General features: G+C 42.0%; 1 protein-coding gene across 1 annotated transcript in view; it reads left to right on the top strand.

Annotated features, from left to right (window-relative positions):
* ogfod3 (2-oxoglutarate and iron dependent oxygenase domain containing 3) overlaps positions 1-12,680 on the top strand; it is a 36,180-nt gene that overhangs the window by 13,308 nt on the left and 10,192 nt on the right. Inside the window, exon 8 of the mRNA XM_085465639.1 lies at positions 4,698-4,821. Coding sequence (XP_085321765.1) covers positions 4,698-4,821 — 124 coding nt within the window. The remainder of the gene's footprint in view (positions 1-4,697; positions 4,822-12,680) is intronic.

Here is a 12,680-nt window from a genome sequence, read left to right as displayed (position 1 = left end):
ACCAACAAACTTTTAATGGCTTACAAATTATGTTATTAAGAGTGAAAAATGTGTTAGTAAGTAAATTCTGAAAAGAGTTTTCTTATTGGAAGAATTTCTTCTTGTATTTTTTTAATGTGTTACTGAAGAGCTGGTGAAAGAAAAACACTTTAAAATGTAAGAGATGTCCCTGAATGCTGCTTTTGCAATCGTGTTTAAACTGCACGTCAGTCTGAATATTATTCTGTGGTTCTCCTGCTACACGAGGCAGAAACGACATGTTTCTGTTACGTGTTCACTTTGCTTGTGACGATCGTGCTATCTTTCTAAGATTATTCTTGTTTGCTTTCGCTTCATCCTTGGTGTATACTTAACACCTAATGTGAGCCCTGTGGCCATATTAATATTTGCCACCTAATCGTCTCCTGCTGGCCTTTGACAGCTGGTAAAACTTAATCAGAAAGAGCCACTTTTTCCCCTCCATCTGTCTCTGCTGCTATTTTGGGGCTAATTGTCCAACCCAACTCTCATTTAAATGTAAATGGCCCTTGGCTGTCTTGGGTGGTCGATTTTTCTTCCCATCGATCATAGCACTGATACGGTGTCATAGCAGCAGTTGGGGTGTGACAGCACAGAGAGTGTGTTTTATCTCATATCTGGAGTTGTAATGAAATGGAATTGAAGGTGAAGACACGAGTGTCAAGTAGTCTGTTCATTCCTGACCCTTCCTTGACTTTTGCTGGAGTAAAGCTGCACATCAACTTACTAACATGGTAATCACCCTGGATTTACCCTGAAATACAACCGCTCTGATGCACCCACCAAGGATAATTGCACTCTCTTCAGACAATGTTTGCAACTCCACCAAACAAACGTATTGTCACCAAACACTCAGATCTTTTCACAGCCTCAAATAGCACCTGGTCCATTTTTTTTACAAAGGCTGTGTCACACTGTATCACACAAAGATGGCATCTTGCATACACTTATTATTTTACACTGACAATGGGTCAGATGAATGTGTGTCGTGACAAACATATAAAATGGTGCAGTTCTGATCAGCCCCACATCAGTTGAAGGGACATTGTTGTGTGTTTGACTCATCCATGACCCACCAGTGTTCTTAGTTAAGAAGTTTGTCTGTTAAGATTGTTTGGTACGTGTAATGCAGTCATTCTGTACCCTTAGTAGGAAAAACAGGCTTAAAGCAGAACGTTTCCACCTCTGTGCTTGACTGTGGACATGGCGTACTTTGGATCCCAACTAGGGAGGATCACAAAGACGAATGTAACAACATTGTCATCCCCTATGTAGCCGTTGTATCGGAAAAAAACTCAGGAGAGTCTTCTCCCAGCATGACATCCCGGTGTACTTCAGGCCAAGCAACGAACTCGGACAAAAACTGGTTCATCCCAAAGACAAAAATCCTAAACACAAACTTAACAATGTAGTGTATGCTGTACAGCATAGCGAGTAATGCCCAGACCTCTACATTGGAGAGACCAAACAGCCGCTTCACAAGCGCATGGCACAACACAGAAGAGCCACCTCCACAGGACAAGACTCAGCTGTCCACCTGCATCTAAAGGACAAAGGTCACTCTTTCGAGGATGCCAATGTTCACATTTTGGACAGAGAGGACAGATGGTTTGAAAGAGGAGTGAAAGAAGCCATCTATGTCCACTGTGAGCGACCATCTTTGAACAGAGGCGGTGGTTTACGACACCAACTGTCTGCCATCTATAATCCAGTGTTGAGATCCCTTCCCAGACGCCTTAACGCCCACTCACATCCTGAGTCATGTGACCTCTGGAAATCACATAATAGGCTGGGGCTAGGTTTCACAATGAGCTCACCCAAAACCTTGGCTGATTGTGACCTACACCCGTTTTCACACCTTGGCTCGTGTGATTAGGTAGAGGATCATTAGGGGGTCTATGTCTCTCTTGGGGGGACACTTCCACAGGGTTTAAATCTGGGACTCTCCACCATTTGACCTAAGAACCAAAGAAGGTTCTTGGATGAGAGGTGAAACGTCTTCAAGCAACTTAAAGAAGTCCAGATGCTTTTCTTTCCAAGCTCCTTAGACTACTTTGGATCATGGAACATTTCTCTTTCTCCAAACGTGGCGGGTCAAGTTGCTGCCAAACAGCTCGATTTTGGTGCATGAATTCTAACTGCAGCACTTTCTCCATAGCTCCTGTAAATTATTTAGAAGTCAGCAAACTTGTGCCTTCTTGAGCAGGAGACCCTGCAGGTGTGTTACCAGTTGTGGACCACCTGCCTTCAGATTGTTAACAAGCTCCCATCGTGTAGTTTTAAGCTAATTTACCTCCTTTCTCATGATCATCCTCACCCCATCAAAGAAGATCGATGGTCATTTTGTTTCTTAAAGTTTTTGAATAATCGCAACAGCAGCTCTCACCTTGTTTTTTTTCTTTCAAAAATGACCTGGCTGTGTCTCTAATAAAACACTACTCTGCTTCACTTCAGCAGTATCAGGTAATGTTCATATGTTGATTCATGGTTTTTCTTCAGTTTTTGATTTATTGCAGAATATTTAATTTAATTTAAATTTTAATCATCAAGTAAACATTTGCACTTCTTTGAATCGGTGTCTGGAAATAATTGTCAATAAATGTGTCAGAATGTCAAATTCGTAACTCAGTGTTTCGAGATAGGTGGGACCTGTCCTATTTAAAACTGGTGTTTAAGCCGTGCTGTTCTCTTTGCTTTCTGTGCAGTCATTGTAAGATGCACGCTAAACCATTTTCTTTTTTTCAAAGTTGTGGATTCCTTCAAGTCTAGAAAGCCAGTTAGATATTCTAACTAGCGTCTACGTTTAACTACATTCAATGGAGTGTAAATTATTTTTCACATGACTTTAAATACTAGGGGATTTTAAGCATCTTCAAACTCACTACTTTGGTTTTCAGACCTGCAAAATCCTTTTGAAACTTCAGCAGCGTTTGCTGTGAGCTTCTGTTACAGTAACAGTGTATAAGCAACAATTGGCTTTTACTATTAACAGATGTGTGCTAGGTGTGTTGCCTGGCATTGTAAATCTCAGTAATATGTTAACTTTTCAGATTTACAGTGTATGTTAGTAAAATGTGTTTAAACGTTAGCCAAAAATAACATCTTACATAACACGATTCTAACTTCAGGCAGCTTCTCAGTCCCCATGGTTACACTATATTTCCATTTCACACTCTTCTCTAATTGGAGAACACAGGCGTTCGGGCACACGCACATTAAGAGACAAATGTTCATGAATTGTTAAAGTTTCCTATTGTAGAACTCGATTGGAAACACTTACGAGCGCTTTGTGAACGATGCCGGTTTGACGTCGTTTCAGGGATTCATAAAACTCTTAGCAGCTTACTTTTGTTCTCTCTTTGAAGTGAGAGGACTTATTTCACAGCAAGAAATAAGAGAGGCAGCCGTTTCTTGTTCCCTCTCAGCTTACCTTCAGATGAATAAAGCTTGCTGCTGCTCAAAGCGGCATCGTTTTGACTTGTATTTGAGTGATTACAGATACGATGGGGGGAGTGGGAGGGAGGACCTGGCAGCAGGTAATCTTTGAGAGACGTAAAGACAAAGCTCTTCTTTTTCCACATGAGCTGCTGACACAGTGGGCACAAACAGGTGGCTGCCATCCTGCTGTGGGAGAAGCTGTGTGGTGTATACACAAAGGAACTTCACAATGAGTTTATGCAGAAAGTAACAAATCCGCCTGCCTGTAAAGAACATGCAGGTGGGATATTTTACCTAATGCTTTATGTGTGAAACTGCTGTGAGTAGATCCAAACTGTGCCTCAGAGCCTGGGGACCTCACGTGGAGCCAAAATGTACAGAAAGAGAGCTGCTGCTGCTTCTTTTACAGTGTGATGGATAAAACCTTCAGGGATATGATTCATGAAGTGATATGCATTGAATGCATGCGTGAACGGTTCCACAGCTGTAAATGCTTTTTGGAGCTTTTAAAATCAGTGTTGAGTAAGAATCCATACAATAACTTTGGGAATCCACGGAGTGACGCTCCATAGGCAGACCGGAGCCTTAGGTTAGTGCTTTTCAAACGTTTTGTCGCGGAGGTACAACAAAGAAAAAGCCAAAGGCATGCTGTCTGTTCTTTTTGTTGTATTGTGAAAGTATTTTGGGAACACATTTGTGACATGTGAAACCAGCAGCATTAGCTAGGCTTGTATGATAGGGTTCTCCCCCTCCCTCATATTGATAAATTAATTTTTTCACACAGGCTGCTGGTCAGTTTGTAGTCCTCTGTTGGGGCGAGGATCAGAATCAGAATATAATTGATTAATCTTAGATAGACTGATAGATCTACAGCGCTGTTTCTCAAGGACAAACAAAGGAGAAAAAATGTTTTACTAAGCGCAGTGTCACTCCTCCTCTCTTCTTTTTCTTTCTAGCTGCTCCATTTAGGAGTCACCATAGTGAACACTGCACTAGCTTTAATTCAAAAATCAAGCCAGCAGTCAGAAATATTCTGCTTGTGTTTTTTACCCGTCAGCTCATGATGATGGAGCGGTGCTGCTGCTCCACGTGAACACATTAAATTTTAAAGCGTGCAGAAGTTTGGGAATGAACTTGTGACACGTGTGTGTTGTGAGTGTTGGTTGAATATGGAGATGAGACATGAAATTATATTATTCAGCTCTCAACTCGTGCTTTCCTCCTCTCTCCCTGTCTGCCAGGTGACCTATGGCTCTTTCGACTACACCTCCCTCCTGTACCTGTCTGACTACGGCTCTGACTTCACTGGAGGTAGATTTGTCTTCATGGACCAGAATGGCAACCGGACTGTGGAACCACGGACAGGTATTAGAAGCTGAATCTACCCAACTCTTTTTTAGCTTTAAGCCTTTTTTTAATGCTTGACCTGCTTAAAGACAGGATGGTGTAAACGCAGGCCGTCGACGTTAACACCTGATAGCTGATTCGTTCTCATAAGCCTAAAAGTTAAAGTAAATGATGTGAGACAGATAAATGATTTCATTATAACAGCAGAGGTTAAAATTATAATTGCTGAGCTGCATTAGGGAGCCTGGAGGTGGTTTTAGCACACTAATGTGTGCAGCAAAGTGGGCGTAATCCTCTGTAAGTGGGTAATCAGCAGCACAGACTGTAGCACAGTGCGCATGCAGGGGATTTGTTTTTTTTATTGAGGTTTTAGGACCTAAAAAGTTAGAAGTAACTACATGTGGTCTTTTTTTAGTAAGTAACGTGATCTGTCTGTGTCAACACTTCACATTAAGGAAAAAAAATGGGCAACACTATAAGCAAATGAACACCTTGAAGACTGAAGCAGAAAAGCCTAGAGGGGCATCTGCTTTTCAGACATTTTAAAGCGGAGGAGGAGTCCTCAGGGGGAGCATGCAGGAAATCTGGAAAGTTTCCAAGCTGGTCACTTTAAAGGAATGTGACACAGCATGTACACCGGTTTTATTTATATACTGAATTGGATGATATTGAAAGTGAGCAATAAATTGTTCTTCCTGTTTAACATATGGCACGCCATGCTTTATAAAGAGTGATTGGATTCTTTTTCTAGTTATAGATCTAACATGGCTTTTTAAAAAATCACATTTATTTAATTATTTCTGTCGTCCATTAAGTCTAAATGTAACGTCTGCGCTTTCTGGGGTGAAATACTGGTTACCTCACATTTTACTCTGTCAATACTTAATAGAGGCTCTCCAATATACAGACACACTTAAGATACTTGCTTTTAAGTAGAGAGTAAAGATGTAAGACAGAAGTAATTATCAAATATCAATAAGGTATTATTATTAAATAGATAATAACTGAGTCGTTGGTAATGTGCACCTTTTTTTTTACTTTTCCTTATTTTTGTCATATTAAAATTGTGGATGCTTCCAGGCAGACTGAACAACATCCACCTGCCACACTGACAGCTTTAAGATGTAGCACAGTTTACAGGGGGCACATATATTAAAACAAATAGCAAATATCTCCTGTCTTCTGTAATATATGCACTGTTGCACAGCCAGCAGACATGGAGCGCTGTTAAATGATCCTTTTTTGGTTTCTTTATCAGAAAGAGTTTGGCTTAAAGGGAGAGGAGCTGAAACGGCTCATTTCAGGGGATGGATCAACTGAGGGGCCATCTATCATAAATAAAATGATTATGATTAAGTTATGTGGAGTCCAGGGATAAAAATATGAAGCTTTAGGAAGAATAATAGGACCACTTCAATTATTTATTATCCACAAATCTGTCCACATGATTCGTAACGAAGCGTAACTAAGCGTAACTAAGCGTAACTAAGCGCTCCATCAGGACTAAAACGTGTGTAAATAAGAAAAACTGTTGACTGAACAGATGACAGCAGCAGTTTGTTTTCTTAAACTGAACTAAGAAGAGGAAAAAATATGAGAACACTTTGCTGACGTTTGTTTTTTGGAAACTGGTTTTTGGTAATAAAAGGCAGCAAGTCAAAATATTAGGGATATCCACTCTCACTGGGGAGCTCTTATGGTGACTTCATGTTTTAAACTTTGTAGGTTGAGCATTCATCACTGTAACAGTAGATATATCACAGAAAATAAAGAAAACTATACAGGGAGTGCAGAATTATTAGGCAAGTTGTATTTTTGAGGAATAATTTTATTATTGAACAACAACCATGTTCTCAATGAACCCAAAAAACTCATTAATATCAAAGCTGAATGTTTCTGGAAGTAGTTTTTAGTTTGTTTTTAGTTTTAGCTATTTTAGGGGGATAACTGTGTGTGCAGGTGACTATTACTGTGCATAATTAGTAGGCAACTTAACAAAAAACAAATATATACCCATTTCAATTATTTATTTTTACCAGTGACACCAATATAACATCTCCACATTCACAAATATACATTTCTGACATTCAAAAACAAAACAAAAACAAATCAGCGACCAATATAGCCACCTTTTGTCACGGTCTGCAGAGACAGGCCGTGCGGTGGTGTGTGTGATGGACCCAGGTGCATACACAAGTGAGTAGACGGGAGTGGACTTAACAGAAAGCGAGCCTTTATTATGGCTGAAGACAAAGTGCACAAACAAAGCAGGGATGGCGTGACTAGACTATAACTAAACTGGGAAAACTAATACTGCGACAAACTAAGAAAACTCAGACTATGATGATCACTGCAAGGACTGACCGTGAAAACATGGAGGTGAGAACACAGACGACGCGACACAGAGACTAAATACACATGAGGGATGATCAGGGGAAGTGGATGCACACGGGGAACACAGGTGACACTGATAATCATAACAAGACACGGCAGGAGTGAACGTAACACTGATGGGAGATGGGCAAAGTAAAGCAGGAAGTACACAGAGGTTCAAACAGGAGGAGAGAGAGCACGGGGAGAACGCAGACATAACGGGCTGGGGAAAACATAGAATAAAGCACAAAGAGAGACGAGGGCTCATAAATACACAGAGGGGCACACAGGGGGTAAGAGTCACGAAGGGAAAACACATAAGGAACAACGTAACAGATCAACCCAGGAAGCATGGCCTAAATAAAGAACAAAATACAAAAATACATGAAAACTAAGAATACTGGGCCCACATGGCCCAGGACCATGACACCTTTCTTTGCAAGGACACTCAAAAGCCTGCCATCCATGGATTCTGTCAGTGTTTTGATCTGTTCACCATCAACATTGCGTGCAGCAGCAACCACAGCCTCCCAGACACTGTTCAGAGAGGTGTACTGTTTTCCCTCCTTGTAAATCTGACATTTGATGATGGACCACAGGTTCTCAATGGGGTTCAGATCAGGTGAACAAGGTGGCCATGTCATTAGTTTTTCTTCTTTTATACCCTTTCTTGCCAGCCACGCTGTGGAGTACTTGGACGCGTGTGATGGAGCATTGTCCTGCATGAAAATCATGTTTTTCTTGAAGGATGCAGACTTCTTCCTGTACCACTGCTTGAAGAAGGTGTCTTCCAGAAACTGGCAGTAGGACTGGGAGTTGAGCTTGACTCCATCCTCAACCCGAAAAGGCCCCACAAGCTCATCTTTGATGATACCAGCCCAAACCAGTACTCCACCTCCACCTTGCTGGCGTCTGAGTCGGACTGGAGCTCTCTGCCCTTTACCAATCCAGCCACGGGCCCATCCATCTGGCCCATCAAGACTCACTCTCATTTCATCAGTCCATAAAACCTTAGAAACACCAGTCTTGAGATATTTCTTGGCCCAGTCTTGACGTTTCAGCTTGTGTGTCTTGTTCAGTGGTGGTCGTCTTTCAGCCTTTCTTACCTTGGCCATGTCTCTGAGTATTGCACACCTTGTGCTTTTGGGCACTCCAGTGATGTTGCAGCTCTGAAATATGGCCAAACTGGTGGCAAGTGGCATCTTGGCAGCTGCACGCTTGACTTTTCTCAGTTCATGGGCAGTTATTTTGCGCCTTGGTTTTTCCACACGCTTCTTGCGACCCTGTTGACTATTTTGAATGAAACGCTTGATTGTTCGATGATCACGCTTCAGAAGCTTTGCAATTTTGAGACTGCTGCATCCCTCTGCAAGATATCTCACTATTTTTGACTTTTCTGAGCCTGTTAAGTCCTTCTTTTGACCCATTTTGCCAAAGGAAAGGACGTTGCCTAATAATTATGCACACCTGATATAGGGTGTTGATGTCATTAGACCACACCCCTTCTCATTACAGAGATGCACATCACCTAATATGCTTAATTGGTAGTAGGCTTTCGAGCCTATACAGCTTGGAGTAAGACAACATGCATGAAGAGGATGATGTGGACAAAATACTCATTTGCCTAATAATTCTGCACTCCCTGTAATAGCTCCCCTTCAGTGTAAAAAGGTCGTCACTGAAGAAAATTTGAAAGATAAACTCAAAAGCTTTGTGTGTCGTATAGTCTGCTGATCATGGAGGCCTCACTGTGGGGGAAGAGAAGAGGTGACGCTCCAAAGTGTCATGGTTTGTAATATTTGTGTGACCTAGTTTTTGTGCAAAAAACTTGGGGCAACTTCCTTCTCGGCTCATATTCCCCCACGTACGCGTTACTCCTGAACGATTCTGTATGGGAAACATCGCCTGAGGCGTTTTCCTTCTGACAGCAAACCATCCCAGACTGCCTCCGCTCACCTTGTCCCTTCTTCAACTTCTTTCTTCACCGCTTTTCGCTCTCTCCCTTTATCTCCCCCACTGTCCATCATCTCGTGCCATTTACATCAAGTCTTTTGCCACTTTTAATCAAAAGCAATTCAGAAAAATGATATTTTACTACTTCTCTTACCTTAAATGCTTTTTTTTTGTGTGCCTTTTTTCACCTCCATTTAATCTCTGCTACCACTCTCGCTCATGTGTCATACTCGGTGAGCTGCAGTGAAGGATCCTGGGCTGCTGACACTGTCTTGAACATCGACTGAAGGACGTATGATAATAAAGAGTGACTGCAGCGTGTCTGCCTCCTAGTCTCCTGTGACGGGTTTTGGTGAATAGCTCAGCCGTCTTGTATCGGCGAGGTGAGAATAACCTCCAGACAGCAAAGAGGGCGACATGAGCAGGATTTTTAAACCCAGTGAACATTGCAGGAGGAAGAGGAAGGTGGGGAAGAGGGTCATGGAAAAGTGAACTAGGAAAAGTACAGTCTGTCCCTTGGATAGATTTTTAAATGCTTGGCAATCTGTAAAGCTGGTAAATCCTAACCTGCTATGTGTGTGCGTCGAGTAGTAGACATGATACAGGCTCATTCATAATGCATCAACATCCCATCATTTTATTTTCTCTACTAAAATCCACCATCACCTCATCAAGAAACTGTTTGGGATGGATCCCACTGACATGTTTTGACTTGATAAGAGTCTGATCCTCATATCTGGATGGATGATTAGTTTGCCGAGATAATCATGTCTCTTCGAGGCGACTGCAATGAACAAGGTGTAATTATAACACCAGGAAGACAATCAGGACTTTGCTGTCAGAGAGCGCAACAGTCAAGGATGTAATGACAACGAGCAGTAGGGGGACAGAGGTGGAGGTGTTCAGACTGCAGAGGAAAAAGTGGAGGATTAGATGAGATGATGGATAGATTTGTGGAATGTGAAAAGCGCCACCGATAGGGCAAGAAGGTAGGTCAGACACAGAAAATGGCTGGGAGACAGATAAAGAGTAAATACAGTGTGTGATAGCGTGAGAGATATGGTGTTTGGCTGGGAATGGCAGATACAAACAGGGTAATAAAAGGACAGAGCGAAAAAGACACGTCTACCAGTTAGAGGAGCCAGCAGCAGTTAACCACGGGGGAATTAGATAACCTCAGCTGGGCAGACACCTTAAAACGGCCGGTCTGACCTTGCCCGCTGTGCTTGTACAGACACACACAGTGTATGGAGTGAAAATATGTGCATTAATCTCTCACTCTGAGAAGGTGTGTTGTTTTAAAGACGCTGCTAGTGTGTGTGGGCGAAATCATACGATCGAAACGATGCCTTCAATGTTAGTCAGAAATGACCGTATATGGAAGATCAGCTTGCAGTGTTACAGGAAGTTGTAGGATTCTGCAGGTAGTTTAATTAAAGGCACAGGAAGCACAGAGTGACGCCGACTGGCTACTTAAATGTACCTACTACACAACTGCCATAAAGGGAAAGGACACTAAAACCATTTTTTTTGCCAGGGTTTAAACATATATGCCCATAGCTGGGCACTTGGGGATCAACTTCCTTTTGTATGCAGCCTCAAGTGGCCACTGGAACTTAATTTAAAATCCTTCTCCTAACATTCAAGGTCTTTAATATACAGACCTCATCTTATTTTAATGACCTCACAGTACCGTGTCATCCCAGTAGAGCAGTTCGCTCTCATACTGTTGGCTTACTTGTGGTTCCGAGGATATTTAAAGCCTTCAGCTTTCAGGCCCCTCTTCTGTGCTGCCAGTTTGGATTCGGGAGACAGACACCCTCTGTACGTTTAAGATTAGGCTTCAAACTTTCCTTGTCGATAAAGCTTATAGTTAGGGCGACACTAAATCCTCCCTTTGTTATGCTGCAATAGGCGTAGGCTGCTGGGAGCTTCACTAAGCGTTTCTTCTTCACCCACATTTTACTTTCTCCATCCACTGTGCGTTTACGCACCACTCTGCATTTAATCATTAGTTATTATCAATCTCTGGCTCTATACCAGAGTGTGTCTTTTGTCCAGTCTTCCTCCCCTCACTCCCAGCAGCAGATGACTGCCCTTCCCTGAGCCTGGGTTCATCGGAAGTTTCTTCCTGTTCAAAGGGAGTTTTTCCTTTTCACTGTCGCCAAGTGCTTGTTCATAGCGAGTCTTTGATTGTTGTATTATTGTAAGGTTTTTATCTTACAATATAAAGCGACTGTTGTTGTGAATTGGTGATATATAACTATTACTGAACTGAACTGAACTGAAGAAACTGTAGACTTTTAGCATGTCTGCACTCGGTTGATTTTTCATCCCTGGAGGCTGCCACTTGGTTAAAGTGAGAATTGTTTATAGAATTAAGAAGTAAAAGAGTCCTTGAATTTTGTATAAAATTTGGTTCCTCATGTTTCATCACAGACAGAATGATTAACATTAACGTGACAGTGGCTGGATCCCACACTTCTCATTTCTGTAGCTGTTTGTTAGACTCCTGTCTAATGCTCATTTCTTTTCAATGACAAACAGATTTTGTGTTAAGATGCTTTCATCCCTGCCGCACTGCCCTACAGTTTTCTACAGGTGGATGTGAGAAAGCAAGTTAGCTTTTAGCCTCCCAGCTCTGGAATCCAAAGTCTGTGTGGATTAAGACTGCAGAGATGTGAGAATAGCACAACTAACTGACCAGAGAATTCACAGTAATTGTTTGTGCATTGTGCGTCACGCGTCCTGCTGCATACCCTCCACTTGTCTAGTCAGAGCTCGCCTGAAGAGGATTTTCTCCTTCTTGTTCTACAAATGACGGGAAACGTCTTTGGATGACATCTGTACTTGATTCTTGTGAAATCATTTATGACTTTAGTATCGAGTGTAAGCCTGTATAAATGTATTGAGAGCTCGACAGAGTTCCGTGCATTTTCTTCCCATTTAGTTTGCGGTGCGTTGAAGCCTATCCTGGCTGTCACTGGATGGGAGCTGAAGTGAAGCCTGGACAGGTTGTCAGTCTATCACACAGCTAACACACCCCGACAGACAGCCAGTGGTGAGACGCCCAAATGCTACTGAAAATGTCCAGAATAATTTCACACTGAATAAAACAAGAACATTTTGCAGCTCTGTTCTTGTCTGAAGCTCACGGTGCTAACACTCTCAGAGTCATAATGCTAATAAGATGATGTTTAGCAGATATACATTTTCCAGCACTCGCCATCTTAAGCTGTATCCAGTTATCGTTAAAAGAAAAGAGTGAAACGGATCCACTTAAGCTGCTCTTTAGACTGACGCATGGTGACAAATGGAAAGCGACCACACTCCTTTCAGCCTTCTCAAGGGTTTTAAATTGAAGTCAGTCACAATGTAATCCAGGTAATTGCATCTGGGAGCACATTTTTCTGTCCTGTCTGCTCAAGCTTAGCGTGATCTATCTTTATCTTACTTTTATCCCTTTCATCTCTGGTTACACCAAACACCCTCTTTAATTCTTCCCCAGCTGATTAATTATAAGGCTGTGGGAGTAATAAATTGACTGGACA

This window comes from Copadichromis virginalis, linkage group LG8 (assembly GCF_057382275.1).
Source record: "Copadichromis virginalis isolate Kocher_CV1m ecotype Utaka linkage group LG8, C_Virginalis_male_GT1.1, whole genome shotgun sequence".
Lineage (NCBI taxonomy): Eukaryota > Metazoa > Chordata > Actinopteri > Cichliformes > Cichlidae > Copadichromis > Copadichromis virginalis.
The sequence above is the reverse complement of the archived record's forward strand: the minus strand, read 5'-3'. Positions and strand labels throughout refer to the sequence as shown.